The sequence below is a fragment of the Leucoraja erinacea genome, chromosome 28 (genome assembly GCF_028641065.1).
Source record: "Leucoraja erinacea ecotype New England chromosome 28, Leri_hhj_1, whole genome shotgun sequence".
Classification (NCBI taxonomy): Eukaryota; Metazoa; Chordata; class Chondrichthyes; order Rajiformes; family Rajidae; genus Leucoraja; species Leucoraja erinaceus.
The window spans coordinates 21,683,853-21,707,940 of record NC_073404.1 but is presented as its reverse complement, the minus strand read 5'-3'; the positions used below and the strand labels follow the sequence as shown (position 1 = coordinate 21,707,940).

Sequence of the window (24,088 nt, the reverse complement as noted above, 5' to 3'; positions counted from 1 at the left end):
TAAACCTCAGCCTGACTCCAATTTGTCTTTATTGTCAGGATTGTAATATTTACATGCACAAGAAGCAACACATACTCTTTCATCTGTCCACTTTATAACCCTTTGGATCTATTACAAGATTTAATAACGTTGAATCACAAGCACCTTTGCTTATGCAATCCTTGGACTAGCAATCTTTGGACTAGCAATCTTTGGACTAGCTGCTACTGATAATGATTCTGCTGTCTCTGTTTACACATTCTCTGAAAATATATAGTCACTAGACTAAGTGGGACGCGTTGGGTCCCATGGTCAAAAGGGGGGGCTGGTCCCCCAACGCAATATTCCACCTCTCCACCAATTCCAATATTGCTGGCCAGTGGGAGGGGGGGGGGAGCTTTCTGGAGCGTTAGCATGGGTGTTGTGGGCTGAAGGGACTGGTTTTCAGAGGGCTAGTATGGACATTGTGGGCCAAATTAATTCTTGGGCTGGCAGCTCAGTCACTCAGGCCTGGTACGCTGGCAGCTCAGCCACTCAGGCCTGGTGGGCTGGCAGATCAGAAACTGCCAGAAATTCTGCCCAAAACAGATGAGAGACTTTGTGAGAGAGAAGGGGGAGAGGATGGAGAATCAACTTTAGACATTTTTCATCTGTTTCTGCAGATCACAGCAATGAAGGAGGAAAGTCTATCTTGGCCTGGATCTCACAAGGAGCAAATGAAGGGAGGGTGAAAAATACTGGGCTGAGGTTTAATACTTTCAAGGGGAATACTTACTGATAGGCCGAAGGGACTCCAGGGCTAGTACAATGTGGCTATCTGGACTACACATCTTCCCACCCTGCCCCTGTAAAGACTCCATCCCCTACTCCCAATTCCTCCGCCTACGCCATATCTGTTCCCAGGATGAGACGTTCCTCACCAGGGCATCGGAAATGTCCTCGTTCTTCAGGGAACGGGGATTCCCTTCCGCCACCATAGATGAGGCTCGCACCTGGGTCTCATCCATACCCCGCAACACTGCTCTCTCTCCCCATCCCCGCACTCGCAACAAGGGCAGAGTCCCCCTAGTCCTCACCTTTCACCCCACCAGCCGGCAAATACAACAAATAATCCTCCGCCATTTCCGCCACCTCCAACGTGACCCCACCACTCGCCACATCTTCCCATCTCCCCCTATGTCTGCCTTCCGCAAAGACCGCTCCCTCCGCAACTCCCTTGTCAATTCTTCCCATCCCTCCCGTACCACCCCCTCCCAGGGCACTTTCCGTTGGAACCGCAAGAAATGCAACACCTGTCCCTTCACCTCCCCCCTCAACTCCATTCAAGGACCCAAGCAGTCGTTCCAGGTGCGACATAGGTTCACCTGTATCTCCTCCAACCTCATCTACTGCATCCGCTGCTCTAGATGTCAGCTGATTTACATCGGGGAGACTGAGCGGAGTTTGGGCGATTGTTTCGCCGAACACCTCCGCTCAGTCCGCAATAACCTACCTGAATTCCCGGTGGCTCAGCACTTCAACTCCACCTCCCATTCCCAATCCGACCTCTCTGTCCTGGGTCTCCTCCATTGCCAGAGTGAGCAACACCGGAAATTGGAGGAACAGCACCTCATATTCCGCCTGGGTTGCTTGCGTCCAGTGGCATGAACATTGAATTCTCCCAATTTTGCTAGCCCTTGCTGTCTCTTCCCCTTCCTTAACCCTCGAGCTGTCTCCTCCCATCCCCCCGCCCTCGGGCTCCTCCTCCTCCGTTTTTCCTCCCTTCTCCCCCCCACACCCCATCAGTCTGAAGAAGGGTTTCGGCCCGAAACGTCGCCTATTTCCTTCGCTCCATAGATGCTGCTGCACCCGCTGAGTTTCTCCAGCATTTTTGAGTACCTTCTCTGGACTTTTCCTGGCCTGGCACGGGCCTTTTGGGCCAAAATGCTCCCCCTGGGCTAATACGGGCATTTTGGGCAAAAGGGACGGGTTTCTCGGCTAATAGGGGCCTTGTGGGCCGAAATTAGTTGTTTCAGGCCAAACAACTCATTTCATTTCATTTCCAATTGCATTGCAGTTTCAAGCACAGGGCAGGCCGAATAGCTCATTACATTTTCATTTCAATTCCATTGCCATTGCAGTTTCAAGCACAGGGCAGGCCAAGCCAAACAGCTGATTGCATTTTCACTTTTTTTCCATTGCCATTGCACTTTCAAGCACAGGGCAGGCTCAAACCAAACAGCTGATTGCATTTTCACTTTATTTACATTGCCATTGCACTTTCAAACACAGGGCAGGCTCAAGCCAAACAGCTGATTGCATTTTCACTTCATTTCCATTGCCATTGCACTTTCAAGCACAGGGCAGGTTCAAGCCAAGCAGCAGATTGCATGTTCACTTCATTTCCATTGCCATTGCAGTTTCAAGCACAGGCAGGTCCAAGCCAAACAGCTCTTTACATTTTCACTTAATTTCCATTGCCATTGCAGTTTCAAACACAGGGCAGGCCAAACATTTCATTTTCATTAAGGGCTACCAAATCATTTATTCAAGGACATTGCATACTCGCAGTGTTCTGTAGTTTCCCAGCTCAGACAGAGAGTCGTTACTTCTCCCTCGCCATCTTGCAGACAGACTGAGCCACACCCAACTTCCAGGTTTTATAGTCCCTCCCACTCCCTTCATGGCAGTGATTGGCAGGAGAGAGAATCTCAAGATTTTTTAAACACTAATAGGTCTTTTATTTTCATCGATGGGGAAAAATCCTCAGGCCCTGCGTAAAGGAGGAGGACTCTAAGTAAGATGGCCAAAAAATCACAGCCATATGTGGTAGCGTTTTTTGTAAAATCAAAGCACAGTGCAAACAGGAAGTGGTCAAGATGAGACTTTTAATTATATAGATAATCTTGTACAGCATGGAAACTGATCCTTTGACCCAATTCATCCATGCCAAGATGCCCATCTATACTAACCATATTTGCCCAGGTTTGACCCATATTTGTCTTAACATTTCTTATCCATGTTTTAAAATATTGGAAGAAGAAAACACATACAAAAAAGCTTTGGAAAACTTCCAAACATACTGTTGTGTATTATAATTATTGTTGTGTAATTAACTAGTCTCTTTCATATTTTAGTTTAAAAAGGAACTGCAGATGCTGTTAAAATCGAAGGTAGACACAAAATAAGGGACCCAGAAGGGTCTTGACCCAAAACGTCGCCAATTCATTCTCTCCATAGATGCTGCCTCATCCGTTGAATTTCTCCAGCATTTTGTGTCTACCTAGTCTCTTACATATTTCCTTACAACATAAAAGGAGGTAATTTGACCCATCTATGCTGGCTCCCCACTTATTTTCCTACTTCCCTTTATATGCAATATCCAGTGCCTAAGAAGAGTAAAGTGACATGCGACTGGTGGCACTCCTGTCTATGGCAATGAAGTGTTTTGAGAGGTTGATTATGACACATATAAACTACACCCATAACAATTTGTCTGCCTCCACAATAGATCACAAACCACCTCGCTTGTTCTCCAATCTGCACTGGACTACTTGGATAATGAGAACACACCACCAAGCCTTCACTGCTGGCTGTGAGAGGATGCCACCCAGTCAGATCCTTCCTGTACCATCAGAGTGTTACTGCCAATGCACACTGCCCTCGGGATGGCTGCTAAGGAGAAGAGACGGTTGCCCACTGGTTTGCAGAGTGTGGAATTGTAAAGAGTGTCTGAAGAAGGATACATGGCTCTTTGTCATGGTTCATCTTGAACAGCTTTGTAACAGAAGACTCTCTGATTTACGGGCTGGAAGTGTAGAGACAGATATCAAGTGCTGCTGGTAGTCCATCACTAGGTGACACTCATTGGACTCATATTTTGCTTGGGCAGCTTACTTGGGCAGTGGTAAGAAAATTGATTTCTCTAACTTCAAGTAACCCATGCATTCCCTCTCTCTCTATCCCTCACTCACCCAAGTCACACCAGCTTCTCATTCTCACCTAGCAAACAGCTAACAATGGCCTGCTTCTTTTATCATCACTTTTTGCATATCTTTCATTCATTTGTTCTGTATCACTCTATACCATCGTCTATATCTCTTATTTCCCTTTCCCCTGACTCTCAGTCTGAAGAAGGATATTGACCAAAACGTTACCCATTCCTCCTCTCCAGTTGCTGCCTGTCCCGCTGTCCGAGCAACCTGCCACAGCCCCGTCCATCACAGTCACTCCCATAGCCCCGTCCATTACACCTCCTCCCACAGCCCCGTTCATTACACACCCACCCACAGCCCCATCCATTGCAGACCCTTAGCCTCGTCCATTACACCTCCACCCACAACCCTGTCCATTACACCCTATCCCACAGCCCTGTCCATTGAAACCCTGTCTATCACAGCCTTTCTCATCCGGCCATCACTGCCCCTCCTACAGCAATGTCCCTCACATTGTCCTGTCCATTACAACCCTGTCCCACTGTCCTGTCCATTACAACCCTGTCCCACTGTCCTGTCCATTACAACCCTGTCCCACTGTCCTGTCCATTACAACCCTGTCCCACTGTCATGTCCATTACAACCCTGTCCCTTACATCCCCTCCCATTGCTACAGCCCCACTCCAGGTTGTGCTCCCTGAACACAGACACAAAGTGCAGGAGCTACCCGCTACCCCGCTCTAGTCTGAAGTACGGTCACAACCAGAAACGTCACCTATTCCTCCTCTCCAGAGATGCTGCCTGGCCCGCTGAGTTACTCCAGTTTTTTGTGTCTATCTTCGGTTTAAACCAGCATCTGCAGTTCCTTCCTAAACATGAGATATTTTGGATTCTTTTCACCACTTTAAAGACCAAAATGTATTCTGATTAATCAATGCATCAGTTATGAACCCGAGCAATCAATTTTCTGGTCACTTCACTCATTCTGGGACTATGCTGCGTCTATGATGAACATAGAACAGTATACCACAGAAATGTCCATATCCCTCCATTCCCTGTATATACATGTGTCTTTCCAAAAGCCTTAAATGCCACTTTCTTATCTGCCTCCACCACCACCCCCAGCAGTCGTTCCAGGCACATACCATCCTCTGTGTAAAAAAAATTGGCTTATACATCTCTGTTAATCTTTGCCCCGTACATCTAAAAGCTATGCCCTCTAGTCTTTGACAATTCCACCCTGGGGAAAAAGGGCGATATTACAGTTCTATACAAAACAACAATGGTGACTTCATTTCAGAAATAAATAATTGGGTATGAACCACTTTGAGAAAAGCCTTATAAAATCACGAGTACCAAGCGATCACAGTGTGATAAATTTAGCTTTACATCTTGCACCATATGACATAAATAAAAACATTTGGAACTTTATGCAAAGAATTTTGGAAAATAATATTTTCGCTTAAATTTATCCTCATAAGATTTTTCAGTCATAAACTTACAAAGTTTAAAAGTGTTTGGTTTTTTGAATATTTTTACAATTCAGGATTTTCCTTATCGCTCCTTTCCGGGACATTTACAAGATATCCATAAAAGCAATGTTACTAAAGCAGCAGCAGCAGCAAACACTGGGCTTCCGCGCCTCTGTGAGCAACCTGCCACAGCCCTGTCCATTGCAACCCTATCTATCACAGCCTTTCTCATCCCTCCATCACTGCCACTCCTACAGCAATGTCCCTCACATCCCCTCACACTGTCCTGTCCATTACAACCCTGTCCCACTGTCCTGCCCATTACAACCCTGTCTCTCACATCCCCTCCCATTGCTGCAGCCCCACTCCAGGCTGTGCTCCCTGAGTGCAGGAGCTACCCGCTACCCCGTTCTAGTCTGAAGTAGGATCTCGGCCAGAAACGACACCCATTCCGTCTCTCCAAAGATGCTACCTGACCCGCTGAGTTACTCCAGCATTTTGTGGAGAACTTTTTTCACACAGAGAGTGGTGAATCTCTGGAACTCTCTGCCACAGAGGGTAGTCGAGGCCGGTTAATTGGCTATATTTAAGAGGGAGTTAGATGTGGCCCTTGTGGCTAAGGGGATCAGAGGGTATGGAGAGAAGGCAGGTACGGGATACTGAGTTGGATGATCAGCCATGATCATATTGAATGGCGGTGGAGGCTCGAAGGGCCGAATGACCTACTCCTGCACCTAATTTCTATGTTTCTATGTGTCTATCTTCTGCATCTGCAGTTCCTTCCTACATGCCCTGCCCTTTGTGCTCACCTGCCAATCATAGTGGGGCATCCCCGCCCCTTAGCCCCAGGACTCATCGCTATTGGCTGTGTCGTCCAGCGCCCCGCCCCTCGGTCGGCTGATTTGCATCCTCCGCCCCGCCCCGTCCAGCGCCCCGCCCCTCGGGCGGCTGATTTGCATCCTCCGCCCCGCCCCTCGCAGCGGCCCATCGCCTCTACCCGAGCTGTCACTCTCTTTGGCCCCGCCCCCCCACACAGCGCCTCCACTGCGACCCCTGCCGGCTCCCTGTGGAACTGCGGGCCGCTGCACCTGGCCCCGCCCCCGGGCTGCCAGTCACCGCGGCCGCCCCACCTCTGTGCACCGAGTGAGTAAGTGAGTGGGTGAGAGTCCCGGGCGGGCGCTTGGTCGGTCAGTGCGGTAGCGCAGCGCATGAGAAGCGCTGTGTGATACAGGCTATCGCCAGTGGCCCCTCCATCCCATCCAAGCAGGGGGGGGGAGTCCGATTGCAGCGGGCTGTCAGCTCGCCAGGTAACCCGGTGCGGGCGAGAGTGTGTGTCTCCTCCCCGGGCTGTGGGGTGCAGCATGCCCGCAGCGGGGCCCCCGCTCCAGCACCAGCCCACATCATGAGGAGCGCAGCGCTGCTGCTGCTGGCTGCGCAATGGCTATGGACCGCGGCGCTGGCGGCGGCGACGAGCCACGACTCGGAGTCGTTGCCCGCGGCGGAGACGGACGCGGTGATCGAGGTGGTTCAGTATCGGCACAGTCGGGACGGCATGGTGGCGAACAACAGTACCCTCCGCCTCCAGGGCCACTTCGCTGGGGCCGGCATGAGAGTGGCAGCCGAGGGCAAGCTCCTGCAGGTAAATAAGAGGCGGCACTTTGTAGCAGAGAACGTGGTGCAGGTAACAGAGGCACAGAGGAAGAACCGCGGATAAAGTGAGATTCCCAGTGAAGAGGATGGGAAGAAAGTGGCAGAACGGGTGGAGAAGAGGCAGAGTAAATGTAATATTGGACAGCGTGACTCTAAAATACTGGCAATGCACTGTAGATTGGTCAGCATAGGACCAAGGCACAACACAATGTTTCATCTCGAAGATCGTGCATTTGAACCTTTGTGAAATGATACGAAAGTGGGATGGGGGTATAAAACTAAAAGAGCCAGTAGTTTTAATAGATTTAGAAGCAGAAACTGGACGTACATGTGCATACATCTTTGAAACGGGCAGGGTGTGTTGTGGGGCTGGTTAATAAAACATATGGGATCATGGAATTCGCAAGGAGGGGAGGATAATGCAAAATTAAATGAAATTAGGAGACGCAAGCGACCGCAGATGCTGGAATCTGGAGCAAACTGATACGCCGCTAGAAGAACTCGGCGGGTCGAGCAGCATCTGTGGAGGTGAAGGGCTATTTGACATTTCGTCGGGACGAGACTTGGCATTAGTGAGGTTACGTTGGGGAGTTTAGTCTGAAGAAAGGTCTCGACACGAAACGTTACTCATTCCTTCCCTTCAGAGATGCTGCCTGTCCCGCTGAGTTTACTCCAACTGTTTGTGTCTATCTGAGGTTACGTTGAATGTATCCAAAAGAATAGTTGGGCCATAGTTGCCGTATTGTATCCAACATCAGTCATCTATCCAGGAGGAATGCATTGGTCCTAGATGGGGTTTGAGATGAAGTGAGTAGGGATATGCAAGACGATGGCTGCTTTAGGTATGACAAACAGTGGGATGCAAAACGCATTGGCAGATGGATCTAGGGCCGTGGATTAAAAGATGCAAAAGCATATCTAATTTAGAACTATTTTACTCAGAGCAATTATGACCTGAAATTTACTGCCTTTAGGGTTATTAGAAACAAAATAATGAAGTGCCTTCAAAAGTAAATTCAATAGGCGCTTGAGAAATAATAATTTGCAGATATAACAATTTTGTGCTTTTTATGAAAATGCTACAACTGAAGACTGGGGGAGAGCTGCAATGAATGGGGAGACTTAGGGGGATCTACAGTGAAAGGAGACTGAGGGAGAGTGGAGGGTGAAGTCCAGAGCAAAGGAGTGTTGCAGGTGAATGGGAAGGCTGTGGAAATCTGTTTATGCCTAGTTGAATGTACTGTTACTTTAACCGGAGAGAAGTGCACACTGCATATGTGGGGTGCCTTGAATAGTGTTATTTATGCTTGATACTGACGATGACATTGGTGATTCTTGTTCTCACTTGCTGTTGATGGTGTGTTGTAGCCACCATCTAATAAAGCAAATTCAGTGGGATTTCTATATTCCAAGCTCAAATGTGTGTGCCCATGTCTTGTCAGTGTCCGTGTGGGAGAGTGCATGCGTATGTGCCCTTGCATGCTGAGTACAGGAGTCAGTTCGGCTTTGGTAGCCTGTGAATGAATAGTTCTTTGCTTGGCTTACACATGATACATACTCTGAACTGTGGATTTCTGGTGTCATCTGGAACTCAATGCCTTCATTATGTGGAAAACACTGCCTGATCGGTGCACAAAGCAGATTTATGTAGGGTGACTCTTGGTGGTTGATTGGGAACAGTTGTCTATTTAGTGAAGTAGTTGTAGTTGTCATTCCATAAACTTGGATAGCAGTTACATGTGAGGAGCTATAATTGTTGCCATTTAGCAGATGTTTCATCTGACCTTGGTCAATAAGTCTTTCATTCTTTCTGTAGAATGAGGTGATGAAATTTTAAGTAATTAGTTCTGTTGCGGATATGCTGCCCGCAGGCACCCATCTTCCTTATAATGAGTGCTTTCTTACTGATGTTTATTCATTGGGTCTGTCAGGGATGAGATTTATTTTTGGATCATGGGTATTCTGATTACTTGCCGAGTTTTCCCTCTTGGGCCATTCTTTAACTCTTAATGCCTTATGTAATTCTTTGCTAGTCTAAATTAGATATTTTACTGTTTACCAGTGTAAGTAGTTGCATTACACTACAGGTAACTCTTAACACATGAACCATGGCACTTGCAGTCAGCAGCCTCTCAGTGCGTCTGGGAATGTTGTGGGGTATCTGTTTTGTCAGGTGATGCCATATTAGTGCTTTATGGACCAAGAACTGCTCAAAGACAATCAAGAGCTCTTCTTGGTTTGCAGAGACAATTGATACTTCAGTTGGGCTCAACTAATTTACCACAGCCCTAGATGTAGACAGAAAGTTTAGTGCTTTGTGTGGTTCCATTACTGGACCATGGGTTGTTTGTACTCGGAGAACTCTGTCAAGCCTTTCATTTATACAGTTTAGTGACTGAAGATCCTTTATCCTACAGTTCTGGGTCATTCAGAAACTATGGAAATGTGAATTGTTTATCAAAACAAGTTTTTGTTGGAAAATGAGTCCTTAATTATGCTATAAAGTGCACTGCAGAGAGGTAAGTCGTTAAATATCACCATGCCGTGTACTTTGAATCATTGGGCAGTGTTGTAAAAGGTAAATTGTCAGGACGGCACTTTGAAATGCACTCTGTTGCAACTGCAGCAAATTCTATTTTGTTACATCCTCCAAGTTAGTTACTAACTCTGGTTGTATGGGGGAGTGTCAAGCACAACATTCAAACTAAACATACAGTATCTAACATTCAAAAAATTGTCCACAAACCATTTGGCTGAATTACTATTGCATCAACCACAGCAGATTAAGTGGTCATTTGGTTAAATCATTTGATGTTTATGGTGGTGAATGTGTGAACCTGAAAACACTGCACATAAAAATAATATATTTGTTGTAGAGCACTTTGAGATATTCTGCGGGTGTAAAGTCTTTGTCAAGTTTTTTATTCGGGGACCTGTGCACATTGGCAAATGATTGGCTGTAGTAGTCACTCCACAGGCTGAATACAGAAGATACATGACTACCCACCGCAATACACATTCATATCTTGTATATTTTAATACATTTTTAGAGTGGTGTACCGGTAGTTCAGTCGATCAACCACTGACTGGTGTTTGGATTCTGTAAACCAGGTTCTTCTTCTTCTTGCATATGGCATGCGCAGCCTTAAGGTAAAAATCCTTCCCAAACCACCAGGATAAAATTCTGCAAGCATTAGAAATCTACTGTGAAATGATTTTCAGCTGGTTAGGTTCAATCCAATTTCTAGTGGGTCTGAGCTTGCAATGCTAAACTGTCCATGTTTCCCACTACCCAGTAAACTGGCTGAGACCTTGAAAGGGCAGCTAGTATATGGACTCAAAAACTGTCAGCGGTGATGCGAGGTGTTGTGAGTAGCATGCTCTTCTGAGGCCAGGACAGATGCTATATTTGGATCTTATTCTGCATGAATTCGCCCGAGAATGCCAGGCATTGGCATTAAATCACTGAAATAGGAAGAGATTCACTCCACATCCTTTACCCGAAAGAGCAAAACATAGTTGCTCTTGAACAGGGTCTGTTTTTTATTTTTGCATTGAGGATCCATACTTGTGAAACGTTACTTGTACAAGGAGTCGAGTTCTCAAAGCCTAAGTGATTTGAATTGCTCAGATAAAGATTGAAAGTTTACACCATTTATACGCACAATGCACCCTGATTGTAACTTGTTGAGGCAGCATGATAAATCGATGTGAGTTTCGTACACAAGACCACATATGATCATAGAGGGCTCTCCATCTCGCATTACCATCTTTGTAAAGAGTCGCATACAGTTGCAATATTTCATGCCGAGTACTTTTCAATTTTGTTTCATCCAAGTGGATGTTGATTTACAGCTTGCTCCCTTGAGAATGGAATTCTCTCATATCTGTGACATGATAATGTATATACTGCACACTGAAGAAGGGTTTCGGCCCGAAACGTTGCCTATTTCCTTCGCTCCATAGATGCTGCTGCACCCGCTGAGTTTCTCCAGCTTTTCTGTGTAACCTTCGATTCTCCAGCATCTGCAGTTCCCTCTTTAATACTGCACACTGTGCTGGACTTAACCATCTTTTTGAGGCACATCAGGCATTTTTGGGAATGTTAACATCTTTGAGAAAATGTGTCTTTTCTGTGTACAGTAAATATAACTCTAGTGGCTCTAGCAGGATTACTGCTGTGCTTTGCTGTGCATCTGTCTGTGTACATTGTCTCTACATAGCCCCATGAGGCATGATTGTACCTTCCAGAAGCACGACACTTTGTTTCCTAACCCCTTTCTGTATCTGTTTGACTTTTTAAATGATTGTCAACACCAACTGATTAAAATTATAATCTGATGGAAACTCAAGCATTAGTGTAAGAATTGGGAAGAGCTGCTTCCTCACTACTCCAGTTTCAATCCTCAACTCTGGTGTTGTCTGTGTGGAGTTTGCATGTTCCCGTGACTATGTGGGATTCCTCTGGGTTCTCCAATTTCCTCCCATGTTGCAAAGTCCCAAAGATGTGTGCATTAGTCGCTTAATTAGCCCCGGTAGATTGTCTCTGGAATGCTGCCACAATTGAAAGTGGCTGATGAGAATGTGCACAGAATAAAATGGAATAGGTGTTCAGTGTAGCCTTGTGTCGGAAGAAACTGCTGATGCTGATTTACACCGAAGATAGGCACAAAATGCTGGAGTAACTCAGCGGGACAGGCAGCATTTCTGGAGAGAAGAAATGGGTGATGTTTTGGGTCGACACCCTTCTTCAATCTGAAGAATGGTCTCAACCCGAAACGGCACCTATTCCTTCTCTCCAGAGATGTTGCCTGTCCGTCTGAGTTACTCCAGCATTTTGTGTCCATCATCAGTGTAGTCTTGTTGTTTCTCACAGGACCTATTTCAGTGTGGCAACTCTGTATAATTCCATGACTCTTAATTCCTTGTTTTGCTTCATGATGCAATGAACTATAAACTAATATTACCTGAAATGTAAAATGTACATTTTATGAAATGCAATGAAATCCTAATTTGCACAAATAGTTATTGTAAACACTGTGATAAAGATGGTTGTACGCATTCCATATACATTTTCTTTGCTTTGTTGGGAGTTTTCTCAAGGATGATGAAGGAACATTGGATAGGTGGTTAGGTATGTGGGCATGATGAGAGAGGTACTGTTTGTGGTGATGTGTGAGGTACATTGGAACTCGCCTGGAGGTTCTTGTTGCTAGAATTCATCAAGATGGTTTATGAAGGGGTAGAATGGTTGGGTGGGTGGGGGTAAGGTAGGGTGTGCTAGGGAGGAGGGGAGGGGGGGAAGAGCCATGCCAAATCACTCATGGCTTCTTTGGAACAAGCCACTTTGAGAACTGCATTCTGAAGAAGGGCCTCGACCCGAAACGTCACCCATTCCTTCTCTCCAAAGATGCTGCCTGTCCCGCTGAGTTACTCCAGCTTTTTGTGTCTTCCTTCACATTGAGAACCTGTTTGATTTCTCAGGATTGGATCTCGTCAAGTGGGATTTCCCCCCAAAAAAGAGCTGGAGGATGCGGACAGTTGACGCTGAATAGTAGGAAATTGGAACCCATTGATAGATGGGAGATTGGTTGGAATTGTGTAAAGTGCCTTTTGCAAGGTTGGTGAACAGATTGGCCCAGGTTCTGCCTACCCAGTGGAACTTTGAGGAGATGTAATGTTGGTGCAGGTTGTATATCAGTTCAGTCCAAGCACAATCTGCCCAATGGGAGTTTGGTGTGGTTTATATCCAGTGCCCTCCATAATGTTTGGGACAAAGACTAATCATTTATTTATTTGCCTCTGTACTCCACATTTTGAGATTTGTAATAGAAAAAAAAATCACATGTGGTAAAAGTGCACTTTGTCAGATTTTAATAAAGGTCATTTTTATACATTTTGGTTTCAGCATATAAAAGGCATGCTCAATTGGGTTCAGATCAGGTGATTGACTTGGTCACTCAAGAATTTAGCTTTGAAAAACACCTTTGTTGCTTTAGCAGTATGTTTGGGATCATTGTCTTGCTGTAGAATGAACTGACGGCCAATGAGTTTTGAGGCATTTGTTTGAACTAGAGCAGATAGGATGTGTCCATACACTTCAGGATTCATTATCTTACTACCATCAACAGTTGTATCATCAATAAAGATAAGTGAGCCGGTACCTTTAGCAGCCATACATGCCCAGGCCATAACACTCCCACCACAGTGTTTCACAGATGAGGTGGTAAGCTTTGGATCTTGGGCAGTTACTTCTCTCCTCCATACTTTGCTCTTGCCAACACTCTGGTATAAGTTAATCTTCATCTCATCTGACCACAAGACCTTTTTCCAGAACTGTGGTTGCTCTTTTAAGTACTTCTTGGCAAACTGTAAACTGGCCATTCAATTTTTTCGGCTAACCAGTGGTTTGCATCTTGCAGTGTAGCCTCTGTATTTCTGATCATGAAGTCTTCTGCGGACAGTGGTCAATGGCAAATCCACACCTGACTCCTGAAGAGTGTTCCTGATCTGTCAGGCAGGTGCTTGGGGATTTTTCTTTATTATAGAGAAAATTCTTCTGTCATCAACTGTGGAGGTTTTTCTTGAGCTCACCAGTGCTCTCTTTCTTCTTAATGATGTTCCAAACAGTTGACTTTGGTAAGCCTAAGGTTTGGCTGATGTCTCTAAAAGTTTTCTTTATTCTTGTTTCTCAGACTCATAATGGCTTCTTTGACTTTCATTGGCACAACTTTGGTCCTCATATTGATAAACAGCCATAAAAGTTTCCAAACGTAATGGAAAGACTGGAGGAAAGACTAGGTACTAAGAGCTCTCTTATACCTGCATAAAGGAGGCAATTGAACACACCTTAGCAATTATAAACACCTGTGAAGTCATGTGTCCCAAACATTATGGTGCCCTGAAATGGGGGAAACTATGTATAAACATGCTGTAATTTCTACATGGTGAAACCAAAATGTATAAAAATGGCCTTTATTAAAATTTGACAATGTGCACTTTAACCACATGTGATTTTTTTCTATTACAAATCTCAAATTGTGGAGTACAGAGGCAAATAAATAAATGACGGGTCTTTGTCCCAAACATTATGGAGGGCACTGTATTGGGGTTGATAGCAAGCTGTCGTGTTGTATATTGGATGAGAATGAAGGGGACTTGCTCTTTAATTCTTTTGGAGATTAGTGAAAGGATAAACATTGTACATTGGATCAGTGAGAGCATAGACTGTGTTAAATGGTGGGCCATTGAGACGGTGGTGGGGTTATATATTGGTCTGGTGTATTTCAGGCCAGTGAGAGGAATGCTGATGAAAAAGCTGGCGACAAATTTGTATTTGTGACGGTGATGACAGGGACACTGAATGCTATTTTTCCACAAGAGAAGAGTAAATCTTGTATAATAATTGTATTCAATAAGTAGAGGCTGTATTTTCTTGACCGCTCTTAAATGTCTGTTTTGGACTGAATTGTTTTGACTAGACTGGTCACAGCTGGTAGGACAGAGAGAATCATTAAAGAGTTAAATTCTTCTGAATTTATTAATTCGAGTGCCTTGCTAATTTGTACTTAGTACAGTAAATGTCTTTGTGGCAGTGCCATCAATGTATACTGAGTTATTTGTTGCAAAGATTCCAATGTCTTGCCACTATTGGGTTAGTGAATAGCTTAACGTGATGTTTGATCTCCATCTAAAAGCAATGCTTTTGTTTCCACCCACACACCCCAAAAACCATACTTGGTTAAGGAGGAATTTATCTACATGGTGTTAACACTTCCACTACCAGGTATCTCCTTTGGTCACCATGCTAGCTAGCACTTGTCTTTGTGTTGGCAGAACCTCGAATGGAACAGGTGATGTTGTTGAAACAAGGAGTTGGTGTTTTAATTTGAAGTATTTTCGCGTCAATGGACAGTAGTTGGGCTCTTTATTCAATGGTTGTTCAAGCAGATCAGGATCAAAACCCTCCTGTATGAATGCCTGTAATTCATTTCCAGTGTAGGGGTTAACCCAGCCTGTTTCTTAAAAGAGCATTTATCTCTGGAAATCTGTTACTTTAATGGAATGCATTGGACAGAGCGGGAGCAGTGAAATTGATAGGGATCTGCTGTATTTTTAATTCTTTTTAATCTTCATGGCTGACGAAATGAATACATTAAGTAGATGAAAGGCTGGGTTCTGACTGAGGAGGTGTTTATTGAGTAGAGAATTGTAGCCCTGCCCTGAGTACAGCTAAAACAAGCCAAATGCAAACATGAGAGATTTGTTTATCTGAGTACTTCAAAGCATTTTCTTTACTCAGATCACCTGATAACTAGTCCTAAAGTCACACTGACTCTAATAAAGTTGAAGATAAAGAATTCTCTATCACTGCGCCACATCTTTGTAGCCTTGTCTACAGCGTGGAGCCTGACTTGGACAACAGTTTGAAACTCGTTAAATGTGTCTAAAAAGAGAATTTAAAGGATTTCCACCTGTGTATCATATTAAGTTTAGCTTGTGTGCCGGTCATTCTGGGTTGTTAATGGGCCCCTGTTTGATTCTGACCAAGTCACCTTCGCTCCAGGTGCATGCATTGGCATGATACTAGAGCAATGGTAATGCTTTCTTTTTGCAAAAGCATTGACCCACATGATTTGATTTCCCATGCATGCACCAAATGTCATTCTTTCCATTTGATCCAGATACTGTGTCAGGGAGAGTTACGAGACAATTAAAAATGGTATTTCATGGACTACATATTCTGCTGTGATAGGGGAGTCTCGCCCCATTTCTGATCCTGCCTTTCCTTGGTGACCACTCACTTTTGGAGTCGGTGATCTTGACTGAGGTCAGCAATCTCGGTTGATATTTATGTTTCCAAGCCCAAAGGCACAGTCCTACCACCACTCAGCTGAGATCTGTAAACAATGATCTCGAGAGCTCTCAAAATAAAGCCTTTTTGCTCTGTGTACGTGTGTGTATGTGTGTGTGTGTGTGGACAAGATTATGCTAGCCAACATACTCTTTAACTGAGCCAACATGTATTTCGGAGTTTGGTATTTTCTTCTTGCTGCCCATTTACCTCCACTAGGTTTTAAAAATAGTTTTCTGATTCGTTTTCTATAACTTTTTTTTATTAGAAGGACGCAAAGTGCTGGAGTAACTCAGTGGGTTAAGCAGCATCTCTGGGTAACATGGATAGGTGGTGTTTCAGGTCGGAACCCTCTCGACTGAGGAGAAAAGTAGGCATACCTTGAAGAAATTTTGCAGAGTAGTCAAAGTGTAGAAACAAGGAACTGCAGATGCAGGATTACTCAAAAGGACACACACTGCTGGAGTAACTGAATGTGTCGGGCAGCATTATGTTTTAATGCTGCTTTGTTCTCTATTGTTTAGCAATCTAGATGTACTTTCTGCCTTTGATTTACAAAGCAGTATCATTGATTAAAATTGGTTGAAGTTTATTGTGCAGTTGAGACTGATAGATTGACCTGCCACATACATTTAGAAGTCAAATGCATCTGCATTACCTTTGTGAAGCTAGCTAGTAGTCAGGAGTATTTGAGTGCACTATTCCACAGGTTGAATTTCAGGTCTGTTTAACTGGACTGGTTTCAGTTGGTACAGCAAGATACAAAGAAGGGTCTCGACCCGAAAATCCACCAATTCTTTTTCTTCAGAGATGCTGGCTGACCCGCTGAGTTACTTCAGCTTTTTGTGTCCATCTTCACAGCAAGATATGGATGGTTACTATTGACCTCCGAACCTCCGACCAAGAGTATCTGCCAATCAACTCCCCTTCCACATCTGTATCAACCTATCACTTGCTACATAGAAACATAGGAAATAGGTGCAGGAGGAGGCCATTCGGCCCTTCGAGCCTGCACCGCCATTCAATATGATCATGGCTGATCATCCAACTCAGTATCCTGTACCTGCCTTCTCTCCATACCCCCTGATCCCTTTAGCCACAAGGGCTACATCTAACTCCCTCTTAAATATAGCCAATGAACTGGCCTCAACTACCTTCTGTGACAGAGAGTTCCAGAGACTCACCACTCTCTGTGTGAAAAATGTTTTTCTCATCTCGGTCCTAAAGGATTTCCCCTTTATCCTTAAACTGTGACCCCTTGTCCTGGACTTCCCCAACATCGGGAACAATCTTCCTGCATCTAGCCTGTCCAACCCCCTTAGAATTTTGTAAGTTTCTATAAGATCCCCCCTCAATCTTCTAAATTCTAGCGAGTACAAGCCAAATCTATCCAGTCTTTCTTCATATGAAAGACTGGATAGTCTTCATATGCCTGCATATGTATGTGCATATGTCTTCATACGCATTACTACGACGGATCTTCTGCCGGTGCTCGCAGGTATCGCACTCGCCAAGCTTCACAGAGAGCTCTTCACCACAGGCTAGTGTGCAAGGCACCATCGGATGCCCAACATCCCTTGCACCACCTCGCCCAGGACTCACAGCAACTGGGACCTCAATGCCTGTCATCTCGTCACCCCTTCTCCCGTCACGCAGCGACACTCTGTGGCTCTGGGGAGCATGGAGAACCAGCTGGGAACAGACTTAACGACCTCCGCCATTCACTGTTGCACCGAACACCACAGCCCCACCTGGCTCAGACCTGCCCCGCAAAGAGTGGTTCGTCCTGAACAGGCTCCGTACAGGGGTCAGCTGGTTCAACGCCAACATGCATCGCTAGGGGCTGCGTTCATCAGCAGCCTGCATGTGTGGAGCAGACCAGCAAACAGCGCGGCACGTCATTTTCGACTGCGTTGTTCTCCCTGGTGGAGGGGTAGACTTCACGGCCCTCGACAACAGCACATTGAACTGGCTACAACGCCTGGAGGGCGTCACATAACCTCTGCTGCCTCAAACGCATGAAGAAGACTTGCTAGACATCGTCTGTCTCCTACCTCTCTTCTATCTTGCCACCCTCCACTCTCCCCCCCCCCCCCCCCCCCCCCCCCCCCACTCCAGTACAATCAATCTGAAGGTTCCTGATCTGAAACATCACCGATCTGTGTTCTTCAGAGATGCTGCCTGACCCACTGAATTATTCCAGCATCTGCAGTTCCTTGTGTCTGCTGAATCTTTATTCACTGTCTTCCTGTTTGTCCTGAATGTGAGTAAGAAACTGTGACAAGCTTCCTTGTGCAGACATTGAGGCAAGGTCTCAGCTACACAGTTCCTTGGTTGTTCAGCCTGAAGACTATGCATTAGGATGAGGAACTTCAGACTAAAGACCTTCACTGTTAAGGACATTGAATACAGGAGTTGGAATGCCATGTTACAACTGCACAAGTCATTGGTGAGACCACACCTGGGATATCGCAGTCGGTTCTGATCGCTCAGCTGTAGGAAGGATGTCACTAAGCTGGAAATGGTGCAGAAAAGATTCATAAGGATGTTACTAGGTCCAGAGGGCTTGAGCTACAGGGCAAGGCTGGACAGGCTGGGGCTTTTTTTCCTGGAGTGTGGGAGGCTGAGGGGTGACCACATCGAGGAATATAAAATTATGAAGAGGATAGATAAGTTGAATGGTCAATTTTTTTTTCCAGGGCAGGGAAGCCTTAAACTAGAGCGCATAGGTTTAAGGAAAGGGGAGTAAGATTTAAAATGTACACGATGGGCAATGTTTTCACACTGAGTGTGGTGGGCACAGGGAATGAATGTAGAGGCGGGTGCAATTAAAATGTTTGAAAGTCTTTTGCTCAGGTACATGAATAGAAACGGTTCAGTGGGTTATAGAACAAATGCAGGCTCAGGTAGACAACAGTTGGCATGGAAGAGTGTAGGAAGGAACTGTAGATGCTGGTTTACACCGAAGATAGACACAAAATGCTGGAGTAGCTCAGCGGGTCAGGCAGCATCTCTGGAGAGAAGGACGGGTGATGTTTTCGGTTGAGACAGAGAAGGAATGGGTGACATTTCATAACATTGACATGGGTGACAAATAGAGAGAGTACAGAGGAGATTTACTAGAATGTTGCCTGGGTTTCAGCAACTAAGTTACAGAGAAAGGTTGAACAAGTTAGGGCTTTATTCTTTGGAGCGCAGAAGGTTAAAGGGGGACTTGATAGAGGTTTTTTAAATGATGAGAGGGATAGACAGAGTTGACGTGGAAAAGCTTTTCCCACTGAGAGTAGGGAAGATTCAAACAAGGGGACATGACTTGAGAATTAAGGGACTGAAGTTTTGGGGTAACATGAGGGGGAACTTCTTTACTCAGAGAGTGGTAGCTGTGTGGAATGAGCTTCCAGTGAAGGTGGTGGAGGCAGGTTCGTTTTTATCATTTAAAAATAAATTGGATAGTTATATGGATGGGAAGGGAATGGAGGGTTATGGTCTGAGCGCAGGTATATGGGACTAGGGGAGATTATGTGTTCGCACGGACTAGAAGGGTCAAGATGGCCTGTTTCCGTGCTATAATTGTTATATGGTTATATGGTTATTTCCCATTCCTTCTCTCCAGAGATGCTGCTTGTTACTCCAACATTTTGCGTCTATCTTCGGTTGCCATGGAGGAGTTGGGTTGAAGGGCCTGTTTCTGTGCTATAAAATTCTAAGACTATGACATCACCATAATCAAATAAAAAGTATGCAGGCATTGACTTGACAAAATAAAAGCAAGACTTCACCATGCAGTGCATCATCTAAACATATTTGCATATTTTATCAATTTCAATTTATGTAACCAACAATAAAATGTAATCAAACTGAATTGGAGAGAGAAGATTAAAGTGTTTGGTTTCTATTTGTCCAAAACACGTGCAAGGAGCAGACTAATCTGCTAGATACTTGGGCAAGGAGTTGTTAAACCGCAGGCAGGTTTGGGACAGTGTTGTTGACTTCTCTTTCAAGGCACCGGCGGGGAATGTGCCCAGGTTCTATTTTTGTTTGTAGGGAAATGCCGGGTCCCTCCATTACCAAAAGCAATAGTTCACCAGGCACTAACTTGAGTTGAATGAACGTCCCGAGACGTTGGGATCAGTATACGTCAGAGTGATCCTTAAAAAGAACAAAGATCCACTCCTGCTTGGAAATCTTCTGTTATCAGATGTGGCTAAAAGATAGCTAAACATTGCAACTTACCTCAAAGGGAGCTTATTGTAACTGATTCATGGAGTCGAGCTGGATTTTTGTGAAGGAGGTTATTAATTTACAACCTTATTGTTTTATTATGGGTCTAAAGCGGTTGCTTATGCCAGTTTTGAATGATGCATTCTGCATTTTGGACACAACCTTCTCAATCTCACATGACTGCATTTGCTGAATTGCCGATATACCTTTTGCGTTGAGGGTAAGGACTGTGTTCCCAAGGGAAGCTGAATGACTGGCATCCACTCTGAGCAATCAGGAAGGTCACAGGCGGTGGGGTAGGGTGCTGGATTCAGAGATCCGTTATGACAGATGTGTAGTATTTCCACAGACGTGAATGCTTATTTCATCTGATTTTTATCTTATTTTGTCTGAAGAAGGGTCTCGATCCGAAACATCACCTTTCCTCCAGAGATGCGGCCTGACCCGTTGAGTTACTCCAGCTTTTCGTGCCTGACTTGGGTAAAATAACAGGTCTGTTACCATCTGTGGAAAAAAGAAAAAAGAGTTAATGTTTCAAGTTGAAGACTGATATGGATCTTCCATCAGTCTGATGAATCAATCAGTAATTTGATTTTCATTTACTGGAAGATTGGATCAAGAAATTTGAAATTTAAAGTTATGGTAATAGAATGAAAGATGATGTTGGCAACATTTACTTTCAATCAAAGGGTAATATTATGTAGCAAATTCTCAGGATTCAAACTTAGCATTTTTTAAAAGTGTGGATAAATTCTGCTTTGAAGAATGCAACTCAATCTTAATTCAAAGTTATACTTGGGAAACTGGGAAGTCATAAGTAATGACAGCAGAATTAAGCCATTCGGCCCATCAAGCCTACTTCGTCATTCAATCATGGCAGATCTGTCTCTCCCTCCTAATTCCATTCTCCTGCCTTCTCCCCATAATCATCGACACCCGTACTAATCAAGAATCTATCTATCTCTACCTTGAAAATATCCATTGACTTGGCCTAGACAGCCTTCTGTGGCAAAGAATTCCACAGATTCACCACCCTTTGGAAAGTGTGGATCAATAAGATAAGGGCGTATCCCACTTTCACGACCTAATTTCCGACCTCTGCCGAGTTTGCTCTTGACATACTCGCAGCATGGTCGTGATGCTAGTCGTAGGTACTCGGGACATCAAGTTGGTCGGGGCGTTTTTCTAGCCTGATGAAAAATGTCCACGAGTAAAAAAGGTCGTGAATTAGGTTGTGAAAGTGGGACAGATCGTATAGATTAACCAGTCACTTAAAAATGTTCACTAAATATGACTGCATCATTGTAAACCAGTCTAATATTGAGCTCTGGAAACCCCAAGAAAAAGATAAAGATTGAAAAAGCAAGACTCAAGGAAGAACGGCCAAGTTATGTTGAGGTGCGCCAGAACTCTGAGAAAGGTGGACGGCAGATTGAAAAAACATTGTCCCTTTCTATATTAAGTTTCATTTGATGTATATCTCAGGATGTATTTGAGTATCAAATTAAAATATTTTATTGCCCAGCATTTAGAATTCAAAGGATGAGTTTTAATTTGTGACTGAATTGAACTTTATTCCTGAATTGAACCTCAGGACTTAATTCCTTGGAGCGCAGGAGGATGAAGTGTGAATTTATAGAGGTGTATAAGTTCAAGAGGGGAATTGATAGGGTCAATGCATACTCTTTTACTCTGAGTAGGGGCATCAAGGACCAGAGGTCATGGGTTTAAGGTGAGAGGGGAAAGATTTAATAGGAATCTGTGGGGCAACTTTTTCACGCAGAGGGTGGTGGGTGTGTGGAATGAGCTGCCTGAGGAGGTGGTTGTGGCAGGCGCTATAACAACATTTAAAATACATTTGGACAGATACATGGATCGGAAAGGTTTAGAAGGATATGAGCCAAAAGCAGGTTGGTGGGACGTGTAGATGGGGCAGCATGGGTAAGTTGGGCTATAGGGCCTGTTTCCATGCTTTATGACTAACTGGCCTGAAAAGATATCCTCAAAATCTGTGTTAATGCAAGGTCAGAATGGCCTCCATCTGTCCTTTAATTGATGAAGACATGGTTTTCCTTTATCTGTCTTGTATTTGGAAGTGATGAGATTCAGATTTCTTACCATATGGTGTTCACTGAGTCTGCAGCTTTTTGCATTTGGAGTGATCCAGGGTCTCCTTTCTTGATTAATACCGTGATGTGAAGGGATTGTGATATGTAGAGACAACATTATTCGGATGGTTGTGAAAATTGTTAGATACTGAAGGGAATAGACTTCCTTTCGAAGATAATTTGAGAAACGTTTGGGGAATTATCCTGAGAGCGAGTGGAACAGTTTTCTTCTATGGAAATGTGTTTAGTGTTCTTATCTGACTGCCAAAATGCTTGGTTGCTGTAACTTGCTAGATTCCTTTGATGTGCAAAGTATATAAAACCCTCAAATTAAAACATTTTTTACAGCTATAAAATCTCAGATTTGAAGCAGATGAAATTGTACAATTGTAAACATTTTAGTTCACAGCGCACAAATAAGCAAACATGACCGTGTCGGATGCCATAAAAAAACACCCTGTTGTCAGTAGGAATCTGGGTGATTGGTGGAGATTGAATGGAAAGGAAGTAATGTTGTCTTTGAAAATCAAGGACCCGAGGACATAGGTTAAAGGTGAAAGGGAAAAGATTTAATAGGAATCAGAGGGGTAATTTTTTCACACCAAGAGTGGTGGGTGTATGGGACTAGCTGCCAGAGGAAGTAGTTGAGGCTGGGACCATCCCTACGTTTAAGGAACAGTTAGACAGGTAGATGGATAGGACAGGTTTGGAGGGATATGGACCAAACGCATACTAGTGTAGCTGGGACATGTTGGCCGGTGTGGGCAAGTTGGGCCGAAAGGCCTGTTTCCACACTGTATCACCCTATGACTCTAAGTGTTAGTGAGAAATGGAATACAGAATGAATTAAATTGAAGACTGTGTGTCTTTGTCATCATATCTAAACTTAACTTTTCCCAGTTGCACAGGATTTCAAATTCTGTAGCTATTATTGTTGTTTTGTCATTATTACCAGCATTTACTCAGCTATCGAAAGGGGAAAAAACATAAAAATACTGAAGAGGAAATACATATCCAAAAAGACCTTTAGCATTTGATAAAGTCTACCGTAGTAGGCTGATCCAGAAGTTTAAGATGCATAGGATTACCAGTGACTTAATCGTATAGATTCAGAATGTGCTTACTGATAAAAGGCAGAGGGTTGTGGTGGAAGGACAATATTCAGGCTGGAGGACTGTGACCAGTGGAGTTCCTTGGGGATCTGTGCTGGGACCTCTGCTGTTTGTGATATATAAATAAATTACTTGGACAAATGTAGATGGGTTAGCTAGTAAGTTTGCAGATCACACCAAGATTGCTGGGGCCGTGGACTTTGTGGAAAGCTGTCAAAAGTATATAGTAGGTATGTTACAAAACCTACCTGAATCGTGGCTGAGCATCTGCCCCACCCCTTGTGTGTGATTTTGGCGCTGTTTAGAGGGGGCGGGTTTAAAACGCGATTTTTACTAGGCTGTTGCAATCGAAAATGTTCAGCCTAGTAAATCATTAATGGAAAATCGCTGAAAGACCCCGTCGCAAAAGGTATTATTAGTTTTTATGACCTTGTAAAATAGTTAGAGTAATTTAAAAACCACTATCTCACTCCGCAACCTCTCGCAGCCCCAGGGTTTTATAAAGCAAACAATTAAAGGTATGTACCTTATTTTTACATTAAATGGGGCATGTATATAACCCTGTTATTAAAGTTTTCTATAGCGAGTAGTTCATTTTGGGCTCTTTATATCCCGCAGTATTTTTCTGGGCATTTGAGGGCATAAATCTAGCGCAATGTGAACGTTCTAAACCAGCGCGTTCCACATGAACCCACTAGAAAGCCGATTTAAATTGACTTTAATTTACAGCAATTGAACACTAAATTCCTTCCATTTGGCCTATAAATTGATGTAAATG

The 24,088-nt window shown here is 44.2% G+C and overlaps 1 protein-coding gene across 2 annotated transcripts in view; it reads left to right on the top strand.

Moving 5' to 3' along the window:
- The first annotated feature begins 6,490 nt into the window (after nucleotides 1–6,490).
- Nucleotides 6,491–24,088, top strand: part of LOC129710771 (E3 ubiquitin-protein ligase RNF43) — a 175,623-nt gene continuing 158,025 nt past the window's right edge. Inside the window, exon 1 of one of the 2 annotated variants that reach the window (XM_055658008.1) lies at nucleotides 6,491–7,004. In XM_055658008.1, coding sequence (XP_055513983.1) covers nucleotides 6,768–7,004 — 237 coding nt within the window. In that variant the 5' untranslated portion in view covers nucleotides 6,491–6,767. The remainder of the gene's footprint in view (nucleotides 7,005–24,088) is intronic. The other variant, XM_055658007.1, reaches the window with a different exon arrangement.